Here is a 15,923-nt window from a genome sequence, read left to right as displayed (position 1 = left end):
TAGTATTGACTTTTCTATGGACTCAAAAAGTGATTTCTCACAAATATAAAATGAAGAGTCTTCTAGCTTGAAGCTTGAGCCAATATTATTCCTTTCTTGCATCAAGGGGCATCTCCACAAAAACCTTAAGCCATAACATCTTTTGAACTTTTCTGAAATATACTTGGAAAACACATTAGTCCAATGATGCATATGTTGTGATCAATTATCAAAACCACCCTAGGGAGCAATTGTGCTTTCCCCATTGCAGCGTCAGGAGCGCCGACGATCACTCCATTGTATGAGCTGAAGTGCACCTGCAAGACCACCAGTAAGTGCTCCATTGCAACATTGGGACAGCCGGAGACGCTCCATTGCATCGCCAGGAGCGCTCAGTTGCAGCGTCGTCGAGCAGTGCTGAGGGCTTCATTGCAGCGCCGCCGACCTCCGTTGCAGCGCCATGACGGAGTGTCGACAAGAGCTCTGTTGCACCGCGAGGAGCGTCGGACAACGCTCAATTACAACTCCGTCGAGCACTGCCGAGGGCTCTTTTCAGCGCCAGTGACCTCCATTATAGCGCTTCACTACAGCAATAGCGACGAGCAATGGACGTTCACATTTTGCTGTGCAGCAGTGGGCAGGAGCAAATGAGGAGGAGGGAGCAAAGCTTGAGGACGGGGGATGGGGGAGGGGCAGTAGCAGAGGGGGCAACAGTGGCCATCGATTTGCCGGTTTTAGCCTCGATCTAGACAGGGGAAGAGCATGGAAAGAGAAGAGAAATGTGGGTTCTCTAATTCTAGAAAAATTAGTGGTATATACTTCTTTCATCCGAAATTACTTGTCGCACAAATACTTAAAAATAAATGTATCTAAAATTAAAATACATCTAGATATAATCGTTCCTGTGACAAGTATTTTTGGACGGAATCGAAAAAAAAGTATATACTCCATATATAGGATCTCTGTATATCCCAGAGAATTCCTTATTTAACACTACCATAAAATTGGATGCCTTATTTGACACTGAAAAAATATTTCTTTCCTATCTAACACCAACCTTAAATTTTGTCCCCAGTATAACACTTTCATCCATTTTTCTAAGGTAACGGTGTTAAATTGCACATGAAATGACATTTTTATCCTTAAACATCTATCTGATCATTAACTAGGTGTGTGATGTGCTCTCTCTTGTAGTATCTCCCTATCAACACGCGAGCAAACAAAACAATCACGTATCTTGCCAGACAGTACGTGGACTTGTTTTTTTTTTCTTTAACCATACATGCACAAGTGTATGAGTATTAGGATATGTATGTGTGCTTGCCAGTACACGCACGGGTATTCGATACGTATACATGTGTGTCTTCAGCCGCCGCTGCAGGTATTCAGGTATGTACGTATACTATGGTACGTACAGATGGCCATGGTCATGCATGTCATCACCATGTACTCCCCCCGTTCCAAAATATAAGACCTTTTAGAAATTTCACTAGGAGACTACATACGGAGCAAAATGAGTGAATGTACACTCTAAAATATGTCTATATACATCCGTATGTAGTTTATACTGTAATCTCTAAAATGTCTTATATTTAGGAACGGAGGGAGTACTTGCTCACAATGCCTGCATGGATGGATAGCGAAGTAGTAATGTGCTACTACACGTGTGTAACCTTGACATTGTATGTTTTTTTTTCTACAATACCAAGTATAAGTACTTAGACAAAGCTTTGTACAAAACCGTTTCAAACAAAAATAAAACACATAGGCATGGGAAAGAGGATTAGAAGAATGGCATATACTAGTTATAGGGGTAATATTGTCCTTTCATGTGCAATTTAGCGTTGTTTGCTCACAAAACGAACGAAAGTGTTATATTGGAAACAAATTTTAGAGTGGGAGATAGATAAGGAATAAATATTTTACCGGTGTCAAATAGGCAACGTGATTTTAAAGTAGTGTTATATAAAGAATTCTTTCTTCCTTTAGGCCTCGTTTGGTTAAGGGGGATTGGAGAGGTTTTGAGAGTAAAATCCCTGGAAGGGTCATAAACCCCACAAATCCTCGGGCACCCATTTGGTAGTAGGAGGGGTTTGTTTAGCCCAATCCCCTCCGTTTCCTTACAATCCCTTCCTATCCATGTGTTTCAAAACCCTCATCGGGAGACTAGTGAAAGTAAAGCCTCAGGGATTTAATAGAATTGGATGGAACAAAAGGATTCACCCAATTCCCTAAAATCCCTCGCTCTCAAAACCTTGTTAATCCTCCTTAACCAAACGAGGCCTTGGAGTGGTGGCCTGTCCAATCCCAATACGCGAGCAGGCCGTCAGATCATCGTAGAAGGAGAGAAAGATAAAAGAACTGCGAGTGCGCTCCACGTGATAAAACCCTGAGCCCCGCGCCCCACCTGTCTGTACAAACCCTCTCCTCATCGGCATCCCCCGCCGTTCTCCTCGCGTGTCCCGCCGCCAGCAAGCAACACACCGCCGCAGCCGCCGCCGCCGCTCGCGATGCCGACGGTCAGCGTCGGTCGCGACCGCCTCTTCGCCGCACTCGGCAGGGTCTACAGTAAGCGTCCCCCCTCCCCTTCCTGAACCCCGCCGCGTACTCCTTCCCTAAACCCGCCGCGAGAACGCCCAACTTATCTCGTTTATTTGTTGTGGATGCTCCAGCGCAAGACGAATTCGAGGCACTCTGCTTCGATTTCGGCATCGAACTCGACGATGTGGTGAGCCGCTCGGATCTGTGCCGTTTTCCCCTCCTACACTCGCATGCTTTGGTCTACGGGTGTTAATTTCGTCTGATGTGATTTGCTTCGTTGGGTTTGTGTAGACCACAGAGAAGGCCATCATCCGGAAGGAGAAGCACCTGGTGGAAGACATCGAAGCGGACGGCGATGACGAGGTCATCTACAAGATTGAGGTTGCTGCCAATAGGTAATCGCATTTCGGTTTTGCCAGCTGAATTGTCTATACAAGTAGCTAAACTGCTCTGAGTTGAGTTGCTATGATGTGAGATATCTGTGCGTCTTCGGTATCACTAGCTCAATTAGTCTGCATTGAGCTGCTAATTGTCAAATCGAATATGTGTGTATGAATTGGTGTCACAGAGCTGTAGTCCTGTAACTGCTTTGTTTTCTTTTATTTGGGTCACATCGTTGTTGCAAGCAAATCAAATCTTGATGTTTATGGGTATCGTGCATGCCTGTCACTTAATTGCTGGACTTTGGGGAGATTGACCTTGTTATCCGTACTAATGTCAGCTCAAGTCTAACCTGCATTATTTATGGTGATTCTTTTGGTTTTGGCATCAAATTTGGAACCAACATGTGTAGATTTTGTTCACTCTGATTTTCATTTAATTTGACATCAACTTTGGCTCCACCATTCCTATATTTGATGGTAATTCTTGTTACTGAGGGAGTAGTTTATTTTGTCTTGCTACTTTTGTATTTAGTTCTATTCTCTTGTTAATTTTGGGCGTAGTAAGAAATTATTTGATGCTGTGAGACACATGTAGTATAATAACATGCTTTCTTGTACATGTTTGATGTGAGATAAGACTTCAAATAGTTGAAATTCCACACAGCACATTCTGTTCATCCAGAACTTTTGCTTTCTTTCCAGCAAAAGAAAAAGAACTGCTTGCTCGTATATGTCTGATGTGACACAAGACATCAAATCGTTGAACTTTCAAATAGTGTACACTGGTTTTATAGATGGGAGTATCACCTTATTAGTATTGCTGGCATCAAGTATGCACTGGAAATGTCTTGGCTAGCCTTATGCTTTCACAATATGTTTTCTTAATTTATTAAGTTCCATTGGATGACTTGTTGGTTGATAAACTACATAGAATTAGCATAAGATTTCTTATGCAGTGTGATGTCCATTACAATGCATGCAGATATGATTTGTTATGTCTTGAAGGATTAGCAAGATCTCTTCGCATTTTCACTGGGAGTGAAGCAACCCCTGTATTTAAAATTGCTCCAATCCCTCGTGGTTCAATGCTTCAGATGCATGTTAGACCACAGGTAATGGGTTGACCAGGAAGGTTCATTTTTACCCTCATTTAGCTCTTTATAATTTCTTATGGCCATGTTACTAGATATGTCAAATTTTCAATTAGTATACTTGAAAAAGTATTAGAAAAAACAATAAGGTTGAGTATCTTTGGTGTTTTGCTAACTTCTGGTAACGGTTCTGTATTGGCTGTGGATAAAATCATAGACAGAGTCTAAGGGTTTGTTGTTCGTCTCAATTGGAAACTCTCTTGAATAACTTCACTTTTCTTTTGCGGGGTTTGAACAAGTTCATTATTAGTGCATATTCTGGATAAAACAACATTTCAGAAAAAGGAGAAATGACTCAGGGAGTTAAATGAATGACAAAACAAGGGATTTGGAAAAAAGAAAATGTTGAACTGGTATGGCCCAGCCCATACAAGTTATCTCTTAGGGCCCAGGCCCATGTAGTGGGACTGACCTAAAAAGGATGCTCCCAGCCATCCCGTTCCTAACTCAGCCGCCACACACAAAACACAGCTGCTGGAGGTACTCCTCTCTCCCTCCCGTTCCTACATGGTATCAGAGGCCAGGTCCGGCAAGGCCTGACGGACGGCGGCGCCGGCCGGCGTGGCTGCGGGGTCCGGTGGGGATCGACGGCGGCCCTGCGCGCTGGAGAGGAGGCGGCTGTGCACGGGCTGTGCGCGCGCGCGAGGAGGAGAAGCGGCTGCGCGGGCGACAGGGCGACGGCTGGTGCTGGTTCCTTCCTGCCCCGGCTCTCTTATCTCTATCTGTTCTGCTGTGTTTCTGGAGGTGGAAGGGAGAAGGAGAGAGGAGGAAGCGAAAGAAGGGCAGCTGCTGGAGTCTGGGTTGCGGCTGCTGCTGTTTGCCCGAGAAGGAGGTTGCAGCTGGTGGTGGTGGTGTGCACTACAGGGGAGACCGGGAGCTGGGTGCTGCTGCTAGAGGAGAAGGTGCTGGTGGTGGTCTGTTCCTGGAGCTGCTGTTGTGCTGTTAGTGGAGCTATTGTTGTGCTGTTCCTGCTGCTGTGCATCTGAGTTGCTGTTTTTGCTGCTGTGTGTTGGTTCTGCTGTGGAGAAGAAGTGAGGCTGTGGTGCTGCTGGAACTCCAAAGATGGCTGAACCAAATGCTCTCGCTGCTGCTTTCGAGAAGCTCGCTAAGATCCTCGCGGAGTCCAACTCCAACTCTGGGGCCATCGTTCCTTGACAGGAAGTGGCTCAGAAGCTCGAAATGTCACCCCTGGACATGAAGCTAGAGGGGGCCACAAATTATTTGAGCTGGTCCAGAAGGGTATTGCTGGCTGTGGAACAGAAGGAACTTGATGGGCACTTATTGGGTGCGGTTGATGAACCCGGAGACAAGACTACCGCGGAGGGAAAGCGGTGGAAGGTCATAAACTCTGTGCTTGTTGGCTGGTTGTTGAACTCAGTGGTGCCCTCCATTTGTTGCTCTGTGGAGGGACTATCCACGTCCGCCGAGATATGGAAGACTCTATCCACCCAATACTCACGCAAGGGTAATTTCATGCTAATTGCTCAGATTGAGGGGAAGATCAGTCAGCTGCGCCAAGGCGATGACATGTTAGTGATGGCATATGTAGCAGAGCTGCAGGCTTTGTGGGCAGAGCAGGATAACTGTGATCCTCTGGAACTCTATGATGCGGCGTGCATCGAGTCAGGGCGCAAGTGGATTGCACGCAGGCGTGTGCTGAAACTGCTGGAAGGCCTTAGAGGTTGCTTTCATGGCAGGGGGGCTTCCCTGTTGCACCAACCTCTCCTGCCAACTATTGAGGACACTATTGCAGCAATGTCTCAAGAGGAGGTGAGGCTATCTCTTGAGCATGCAAACGTGAAGTTTGTGCCGGCTTCGACATTTGCAGTCACTGAGCGCATGGAGTGGGGAGATCCCAACACATGTCATATTTGTGGGGAGGTAGGTCATTGGAAGAGGGAATGTCCAACTCGTGGTAGAGGCAGGGGATACAACAGAGGGGGCACTGCAGAGGCAGGTATGCTCGAGGCAGAGGTGGATACCCATGGAACTCAGCGGGTCAACTTTCAAGGGGCAGAGGTGGCTACTCAGGGGGCAGGGCACATATGGTAGTTGAAGAGGACACTGGGACGTCACAGGGCAAGGGAGTTGATGAGGCTGCCTATGGAGACTTTGCTCACTTGTCCTCCACTGATGAAGGTAATTCGATGAAGGCATTTCTTACTCCTAATGAGAGTGCTTCAGAGTGGGTCTTAGACTCTGGAGCATCTAAGCATGTTGCGGGTAATTCCTGTGTGTTTGAGTCTTACCATAAGCATGCTCCTACTCACAAGGGCACTATACAAACTGCCGATGGTACCAATCAGCCTGTCGTAGGGGTTGGCACAGTCAAATGCACTTCAGCCATCTCCTTATCGTCAGTTTTGCATGTGCCAGCTTTTCCTGTCAATTTGGTCTCTTTCAGTGCTCTCATTGATCAAATAGACTGTCGTGTGATCCTTGACAAGTTTGGTTGCTTGATTCAGGAGCGACAGACGAGCCAGACGGTTGGGACTGGCACCAGGCGTAGGGGGCTCTGGTACATGGACCAGGAGGTGCAACCGGACTTGGTGTGTGATGCGACCATGGAGGACAAGGAGAAGCAGGCGATGATCCATCATTGTAGAATGGGTCATGTATCTTTTGATAAGATGAGTAGAATCTTTCCGGATGTTATGTGTGGAATAGGCAAGGGCAAGTTGACATGTGATGCTTGCGAATATGCAAAACACACACGAGCCTCATATGTGAGTAAGGGGCTTAGGAACATATCTCCTTTTATGCTCATTCATTTGGATGTATGGACTAGCCCAGTAGTGTCAATGAATGGAAAGAAGTATTTTGTTACCTTCATTGACTGCTATTCTCGTATGACTTGGATTTACTTGATGCGTCACAAGGATGAGGTGTTTAGCTGTTTTCAGAACTTCCATGCTCTTGTAAAGAACCAGTTTCAGGTGCAGGTCAACGTGCTCAGGACTGACAATGGTACAGAGTATGTGAACAATATTTTTGGGGATTTCATGGCTAACCAAGGAATTCTTCATCAAACTTCATGTCCGGACACCCCACCTCAGAATGGAGTGGCCGAAAGGAAGAATCGTCATATTCTTGAGGTTGCTCGGTCATTAATGTTTACCATGAATGTGCCTAAGTTCTTATGGAATGAAGCAGTTATGATAGCCACGTACCTGATCAACCGGACACCTTCCAGGATATTAGGTATGAAATCTCCGTCTGAGTTGCTCATTGGAGATAATAAGTTTGTTGTTTCCCCAAAGTTGTTTGGCAGTACTTGCTTTGTTCGTGATCACCGACCATCTGTTGGAAAGCTTGATCCTCGGGCAGTGAAGTGTGTCTTCCTGGGATACTCTTCTAGTCAGCAGGGGTATAAATGTTGGTCTCCCTTTGAAAAACGCAGGTTCGTGAGTGTGGATGTTACCTTCAGGGAGTCCGAGCCATTCTATGGTACGCCGACTGATCTCAGTCTGCTATTTGCAGAGCTTGACCACCTACATCATGTGCACGATGGTCAAGAGGGGGAGAAGGATGTGTCTCATACTCAGGGTGATTCTGTGGGCAATAACACTGCTAATGATGTGCAAGTTCAGGTCCAACCAATAGTGGGAACAATTCCGGTTAGTACTCTCACTGATGATGATGTGCAGGTTCCTGTCGAGCCAACCGTCGATACACTTAAGATTGGTGCTCTTCGGGTTCCTGTTCGGGATCGATGGCAGACGAACACCCTAGTGTACTCTCGACGGCAACCACACGTGCAAGGGGAGCAGCAAGGCAGTGAGGCAAGAGTGCAGGGGGAGCAACAAGGAAATGAGGCAAGAGTGCAAGGGGAGCAGCAAGGCAATGAGGCAAGAGTGCAGGGGGAGCAGCAAGATAGTGAGACGAGCTCATCTGACACAGTGGAGTTGCCCATTGCATTGCGAAAGGCTACACGTGAAGCAACAAGAAAGGGTGAAGTAGCAAGAAAGGCTCTACCGAAGGATGATGCTTGTGATGATCTTGATATTGGCAATTTTGTGTCTTATAAGGCTTTGTCACCCACATATAAGGCGTTTGTTGCCTCCCTTCAAACTGTGTCAATTCCAAAGGATTGGAAGGCTGCAAAGCAAGATCCGAGGTGGCGTGAAGCGATGATAGAAGAGTTGGAAGCACTAAGGAAAAACAAGACATGGGTGCTAACCACATTTCCGGCAGAAAAGAAAGCAGTGAGTTGTAAGTGGATCTATACAGTGAAGCAGAATCCTGAAGGGAAGGTGGAACGGTATAAGGCCAGATTGGTTGCCAGAGGATATAGTCAAACTTATGGAATTTACTATGATGAGACGTTTGCTCCCGTGGCAAAGATGAACACAGTAAGGATATTGGTCTCCTGTGCAGCAAACTTTGGGTGGAAGTTGCATCAATTAGATGTCAAGAATGCCTTCTTGCATGGTGAGTTGCAAGAAGAAGTGTACATGGAAATACCACCAGGTTTTGGTACTTCAGAGACTACGGGGAAGGTATGCAGGCTGAAGAAATCCTTGTATGGACTGAAGCAATCACCAAGGGCCTGGTTTGATAGGTTCAGATGTGCTGTCCGTGGTATGGGGTATGGTCGGTGTAACGGTGACCACACGATGTTCTACAAGCACTCTGATCGGAAGATCACCATTCTTGCTGTTTATGTGGATGACATTATCATCACTGGAGATGATGAGGAGGAAATAGAGAGATTGAAGGGTTGTTTGAGCAAGGAGTTTGAGGTAAAGGATTTGGGTAACCTAAAATACTTTCTTGGCATTGAAGTGGCTCGGACAGAGAAGGGAATCTCTTTGTCCCAACGAAAATACACCTTGGATCTCTTGAGTGACGTGGGCATGACGGGATGTCGTACTGCCCGTACTCCGATTGAACAAAATCACCAAGTGACGGCACAATCAGGAGAGCTAGTGAATAAGGAAGAGTATCAAAAACTGGTTGGAAGGTTGTTGTACTTGTGTCATACCATGCCTGACATTACGTATGCTACGGGGGTGGTGAGCAGATACATGCATGAACCAAGGAGTGGGCATCTTGATATTGTGCACAGAATCCTGAGATACTTGAAGGGGACTCCGGGTAAAGGGTTGTGGTTTGGGAAGAGTGGACATCTTGAGGTGGATGGCTATAGTGACTCTGACTGGACCAGTTGTCAAGATGATAGAAGATCAACTTCTGGTTACTGCGTGTTTGTGGGAGGAAATTTGGTATCATGGAGAAGCAAGAAACAGCCGGTTGTGTCTAGATCAACAGCAGAAGCTGAGTATAGAGCATTATCTCAAGGGTTGTGTGAGATGCTCTGGGTGAAGTACCTACTGAGCGAGTTGAAACTTCTGAGGAAGGGGCCCTTGAAGGTGTGGTGTGACAATCAGTCAGCTATAGCCATTGCTAATAACCCAGTTCAACATGATAGGACAAAGCATGTGGAAATTGATCGGTTCTTCATTAAGGAGAAGCTTGATGCCGGGTCATCAGCCTTACTCATGTCAGTTCTGGGCAGCAGTTTGCAGATTGTTTGACAAAGGGTCTGGGAACAAAGGATTGTAACTTGGCATGTGACAAGATGGGAATGATAGATATCTACCACCCATCTTGAGGGGGAGTGTTGAACCGGTATGGCCCAGCCCATACAAGTTATCTCTTAGGGCCCAGGCCCATGTAGTGGGACTGACCTAAAAAGGATGCTCCCAGCCATCCCGTTCCTAACTCAGCCGCCACACACAAAACACAGCTGCTGGAGGTACTCCTCTCTCCCTCCCGTACTCCTCTCTCCCTCCCGTACTCCTCTCTCCCTCCTGTTCCTACAGAAAACAAAGGCAGGACTTAACACACTGGTTTCATTTTCTATACATATGTTTGTCATGCTTAATCCACGTGTCATAAATGTTCCGTTGTAGCCCTGACCATTAATACAGCAGAAAGAAGAGTGCAATTCGTAGATGTTAACTTGTCCATGCTTTTGAGATTCTAGACGGTAGCAGCAGATGACATGTCAAGTAATGGATTACGTAATTTTTTAGAATCTTGGCCCTGTTTCTCTAGAAGAAAATGGATTATGTATGCACACATCTATTAAAGGAAAGTCAAAGCCTTGACCAGCTGATATTTTATTTCTTTTGCAGACCTCACAAATTAGACCATATGTAGTTTGTGCTGTCCTAAGAGGAGTAACTTTTGATGAAGTCAGATACAACAGCTTCATTGATCTTCAAGACAAACTCCATCAGAATATTTGCCGGTATAACTTGTCTGGCTAGCGGTGGTTTATTAGTTTGTTGTATGTGAGTTGAAGATCATCACCCTTAGTTAACTCACTGTGCTGTGCTGGAGAACAGGAAGAGAACTCTTGTTGCTATTGGTACCCATGATTTGGACACTCTACAAGGACCCTTCTCATACGAGGTAATTTTTTGACCTTGCTGCAATTAGCTACAGTTAGTTGATGCTTCTTATTATCTCAATCGCATCACAGAGAGGTTTGTATTTCCATCAGGCACATCCTTGCTATTTCATTCTGTGTGTTTGCATTTTTCTGTTCTTCTCTGTGGTGGGTGGGTGGGGGCCCATATTTCTGTTAGAGGATCATTGCTAAAGTTTTATTCTTCAAGGATAGTTAATTTTTTTAGGGATAGAGAAACACAGGACATTGTGCTCCATTTAATTGATTTTGCATGTATCTGCGAAGCTAGCTCATCTCCACGCTATAGCTTATTGGCCCCAACAGCTCCCCTTCCTTTGCCTCAGGCCCTGTTTGGGGGAGATTAAGGTTTGTCTTGAGTTCACCAGAAGCAAAGTTTACTTCTAGACAGGCTGTTTTCGAGTTGGAGCTTACTCTCAGCTTGTATTGATAAACTGGAGCTCCTTTTCACCAGCATTTTCGAGAAGCCCTGATTGTGGGGGCACGTGGGCCTGTTATTTAAACCTTGCATTATGGTCTGAAGCTTTGTAACACGAGCCCAGGGTGCTCCCTACCGTTTGGTTTATTCCAGCCTATCAGTGCAATTGGTGCCATTTTTTGTGGACTGCTGTTGATTTGGGGGAGGTTAACTGACAAGTGAAAGGTGTGGATTAGGGTCTAGTTAGTAAAATTTGGAGAGTAGCTCTCCCTGACCTTGTGCAATCCAACTGTTCCTGATGCTATTGACTTCAGATGGAAATTCGGGGAATCGGTGTTAATTTTGGTGTAACTGGTGCATGAACCTTGGAACCATTGTGGTGTTTGGATAGGCCTTCCCCAGTTGCAGTGCTATACCCTAAGCTGTCCATATTCTTTGATAGCTTGGCTACTTGAAGTAAATACAAAGAAAAATACAATCAGGTGCTGAGCTTTTCAAGTGGACCATAAGTTGATATTTTTTCTTTATGTTAGAGATCTTGCAGGAATTTTTGACCTTGCAAGCAATTCTTGACTGTAGTGTATATCTTCTTATGTGTATATGGACAAGCTTCTTTCATATAAGCTTTTTCATTTTGGTAAAAAATCATAAATATTATTTTCCCCTTATAGCTGATGTTGTGACAATGCAAATGCCCCTGTTGATTCCTATCATCCTGTAGTTGACATATTAATTGATCTTTTCAGGCTCTACCACCACAGGAAATCAAATTTATCCCATTAAAGCAGGTAAAAAAACTCGCCATTTTCAACCAGGCGATATATTATGCCCACTTTACACGTTACTGTTAGAGCATTCTTGCAGTCTTTTGTACAGGTTTCTGGGAAAACAACAGTTTTGACTTACATTTCTTCTTTTTGCTTTGTTATATTGGTTCAGGAGCAAAAGTTCAGAGCGGATGCATTGATGGATTTCTACAGAGTAAGTAGCTATTCCACAGGTTATAGTGGCATTGCTATAATATTGCTACTTATAATCGTCGGAACGATGATTTTCTAAAGTGCTGCAATTCTATACCCTTGGTGCTGAGTTCTGATTTTCCTTAAATACTCTCTGTGTACGTAAATTTGATCACCGATAGCTTACGCTTTTTTTTGGCAGTCGGACATGAAATTGAAGAAGTTTTTGCATATAATCGAGAACTCTCCAGTTTACCCAGTTATATATGATAACAACAGGTAAACCAATTTCATGTTATTATGGTTACATTTCTCAACTTAATTTTTTTTACAAAGCAAGACACATGTTTGGCTACCAGTTCAATACTTCGCTTAATATTATGATGCATATATTGTTTGTACCAGGACTCTGGTAATTGTTCTGGTTCCTTGTTTTGTACTGCTCATACAGCAAGCTGACACTTTAATACTTGCAGAACTGTATTATCGTTACCTCCTATCATCAATGGTGCACATTCTGCTATCACCCTGAAGACAAGGAATGTGTTTATCGAATGCACTGCTACAGACCTTACAAAAGCAAATATTGTTCTGAATACGATGGTAGGTGACTAGGTGTAATGTAATGCTTGCTATCTTTTAGATGGGAAATCTGCTGTCCTTTGGATGAAGATTAGATTTATTTTGCTGATGCACCTCTTACCTATGTGTCTAGGTTGCAATGTTTTCGGAGTACTGTGAAAATAAGTTTGAAGTGGAACCAGTTGAAGTGGTATCTTATGATGGAAGCACAGCCATTTACCCTGATCTTTCATGTTATAAAATGGAAGTTCCGCTCTCTGATATTGTTGGACCCATTGGAATCTCCCTAGATGAGTCGCAGGTATATTTTGTTGAAGCCTGAAAGATCAACTACAGCATATATCTTTTCGCCTGAAACCGCGGACCTCATATCTAGATGATAATTAATAAGTGATAGATTTTGATCTTTACTGTAGAACAGCTGCTTTTTTCTGATGCACATTGCAATGTTCTACCTGTATCCAAAATTAAATTAAACAAATATTTTTGACAATTATTTAAGGCAGTGTTTTCTGCTTGATTTCTTTGAATTTAAGTTCGCAGCTTTGAGCAAGTGAAATGATACAACTGAGTGTTTGAAAGTTCAGGTTATCTCCCTTTTGAACAAAATGCAATTGCAAGCAGAACTGTGTTCATCAAATGAGAAGCCTTGTATTTCGGTGTCTGTCCCTCCTACAAGAAGTGATGTTCTGCACGCTCGTGATCTAGCGGAGGTAACATATGCAATTCCCTACCTATCAAAGTCTTTTTCATAGTTATTATTTAGAATTGGTTGATAGTTTCTGGTTTGATTTTCATTTTCATTCCATACAGGATGTTGCTATAGCTTATGGGTACAACAATGTGCCAAAATCAAAGCCAAAGTCAATGACAATAGGTGGAAGGCAACCACTAAACCGTTTCTCTGATAAAATTCGTGCTGAGGTATGTGCTTAAAATATTCAGTACCTCGTAGCGACCCTTCAGTTGTTCCATATGCATATGTTAACTCATTGATATATTACTGGGGGAAAAATGTTTGTGGGGCAGGTTGCAAGAGCTGGTTATATGGAGGTGCTCACATTTGTTTTGACTTCGCACGAAGAAAACTTTGACATGCTAAACAGGACAGACGATGGAAATAAAGCAGTCATTATTGCAAACCCCCGTACTTCTGAATTTGAGGTGAATTGGTCAAGTACTGAACGGTGTCTTTATGATTGGATCTTTCATTTATTTGTTACAGCTGGTTGCAGTAGAAAGTATTGCCATTCTGTTGTTAATTGCATGTTAATCAGCGAGCAGTGTAAGCGTTCATTCATTGAGGCCTGGCCTTCTATGCTTGGTATCTTTATTAGCTTTGTTTTCAAGAATAGTTGGTGATAATTTACATATGCATACTAGTAAAATCAAGAATGCATGCACAACTACCACCTGGTTCCGCATTATCCCATTATCTACTGATTAAAGTTGATGAAATGTTATTGTTGTCTTTTTTATCAATTAGTATAATCATGAATGCATGGACAGCTACTCTCTGGTGCTGCATTATTTACTGATTAAAGTTGATGAAATGTTATGGTTCTGTCTTTCTGATTAATACCTTTTGGATGCTATTAGTTAAATAGATTGTCATCATACTCGTGGTATATGTGGTCATTCATACTTTAGCTGTCTTCACTTACCTAATGCAAAATAAATCAATACATTTTGTTTCTAATGTAAGATCTTGAAATATAATTATACAATTCTCATGTGCTTATTCCAGTACGCAATGTATGTTTGTTTTGCTTGTCATCTTGCAGGTATTAAGAAGTAGTCTGATGTCATGTTTGTTGAAAACACTGAAGCATAATATAGACCATCCAAGACCCATAAAGGTACTTTATGAAAACAAACAATAGTATTCATCTGCTTAGTGTTAGCAGTGTCACTGAGGTGCTTTCCATGTGGCTAATGTGCATATACTCCCTTTTTTGTATAACAACATTCTAATTATTGTCTGACAGAGAATATTGGTTTGTAATAATTATGTTTGTTAATATGTGTTATCGTGATTTTCTAAAAGGAAGGTTTTCATAGAGCTGCTTATATTGGTAATAACCAATTGGCCATAGTCTATTTTCTCAGCATTGTTATGTGTGCAGATTTTTGAAGTTGGTGATGTAGTGTCATTGGATACTTCACGTGATGTTGGTGCCACTAATAATCGCCGGCTTGCAGCTTTGTACTGTAATAATAATTCAGGATTTGAGGTAATAAACAATTACTCCCTCTGCAGAGGTAATATTTAAAGTGCTTTGTTGTTGGCCTTTGCTAATTGTTATCAATTACCCAGGAAATTATGGGTTTGGTGGATAGGATTGTCACAATCGTGAGTGCTAAACACATAAAATTTGGCAAGACTTACTATGTTCCTTCAAGTGTAAGCATTTGAAATTGTTCGATGCATTTGGGTTCATCCAAGGTTCCTTTGGAGTTATGAACATCTGTACTGATGTCTTGTCTTATAGGAACCTGAGTTCTTTACTAAAAGACAATGCAAAATTGTTACGAGCGCTGGAAAGCAGGTTGGCTACTTGGGAATTGTCCATGCCGAGGTAAGTTTTTCCGTCATACTCAAAAAAACATGCCATGGAATGAAGAATAAATTTGACCTTGTCGGTTACATGCAGGTGCTAAGAAAATTTGGCATTCCGGACCCCTGCACTTTCGTCGAGATTGACCTTGAGGCTCTTTTATAGTTGGCATGTATGTGAATCAGGGGTTTCTTTCGTTGGTTTTGTTCACCTGACAGTTTGGCAGGCGTGTGGTTTGTCAACACAACAGGGCCCTCATTTTAGTTTGGACACCACATGCTATTGTATCTCACAAGTGGTGCTTACATGTTTTTGAGTCGTAGAAAGGAAGAAATATCATGATACCGTATAGATGCCTCTCAGCTTTTTGCGAGTTGAAGATCTTGCCTTACATTGTTTCCGTTCTGATACAATTATACAGCACCATTTTGCCACACATGTTTCTGTGGAATATGCGACAGTAGTTATTAATATCGTAGAAGAGACTTTTTCTTAATGGACTAGAAAAAGACTATTGGAAGGTCTTTTTTTCTTTAGTCCTGAAACAAAAAAAATAAAAAAAGTCCAGTTCTTTGGAACCAAACACCCCCTTAGTTCATGAAATCCGTTCCAAACCATGTTTTACACGATGCTTAAGTAAATTTAGTGTTCAGCATTTTTTTCATCAAACCAGACAATTCGGTTCTGACCTGCCCACTTCTTTCCCAGCAGTTGCCGCTGAACTCTGCTGTCTACATCCCCTGGTATCTGTCGTGGAAATTTGCATGTCTGCCGTTGTTTTCTGGTGGACAAGTCGTAGCCGTTTTTTTTTCTCTTTTTTTTTAACAAACAAGTTGTAGGCACTTTGCCTTCGGCTGCAGACGTTTTCTTTCTTTCTTATTCGAGACCCAACGGCTCATGGTTGACATGCAGAGCC

General features: G+C 43.3%; 1 protein-coding gene across 1 annotated transcript; it reads left to right on the top strand.

The window, feature by feature from the left end:
• Positions 1-2,397: 2,397 nt before the first annotated feature.
• On the top strand, positions 2,398-15,441 carry LOC123451894 (phenylalanine--tRNA ligase beta subunit, cytoplasmic-like). The gene is made up of 19 exons (XM_045128442.1): positions 2,398-2,547; positions 2,652-2,707; positions 2,812-2,915; positions 3,886-4,015; positions 10,195-10,310; positions 10,408-10,474; positions 11,655-11,696; positions 11,848-11,889; positions 12,070-12,146; positions 12,344-12,470; positions 12,583-12,750; positions 13,037-13,162; positions 13,263-13,373; positions 13,479-13,613; positions 14,234-14,308; positions 14,576-14,683; positions 14,767-14,853; positions 14,942-15,028; positions 15,104-15,441. The coding sequence occupies exons 1-19, from the start codon at positions 2,490-2,492 to the stop codon at positions 15,170-15,172; spliced, it is 1,785 nt and encodes a 594-aa protein (XP_044984377.1). The 5' UTR covers positions 2,398-2,489; the 3' UTR covers positions 15,173-15,441.
• Positions 15,442-15,923: the final 482 nt, after the last annotated feature.

The sequence above is a fragment of the Hordeum vulgare genome, chromosome 5H, assembly GCF_904849725.1.
Source record: "Hordeum vulgare subsp. vulgare chromosome 5H, MorexV3_pseudomolecules_assembly, whole genome shotgun sequence".
Classification (NCBI taxonomy): domain Eukaryota; kingdom Viridiplantae; phylum Streptophyta; class Magnoliopsida; order Poales; family Poaceae; genus Hordeum; species Hordeum vulgare.
The sequence above is the reverse complement of the archived record's forward strand: the minus strand, read 5'-3'. Positions and strand labels throughout refer to the sequence as shown.

Bases quoted from the DNA above. Each gene is read 5' to 3' on its own strand.
- LOC123451894 (XM_045128442.1), top strand. From the start codon at position 2,490: ATGCCGACGGTCAGCGTCGGTCGCGACCGCCTCTTCGCCGCACTCGGC. The intron at 10,475-11,654 runs GTAATTTTTTGA...TGATCTTTTCAG, and splicing joins AAGGACCCTTCTCATACGAG to GCTCTACCACCACAGGAAAT. The intron at 14,309-14,575 runs GTACTTTATGAA...TTATGTGTGCAG, and splicing joins ACCATCCAAGACCCATAAAG to ATTTTTGAAGTTGGTGATGT.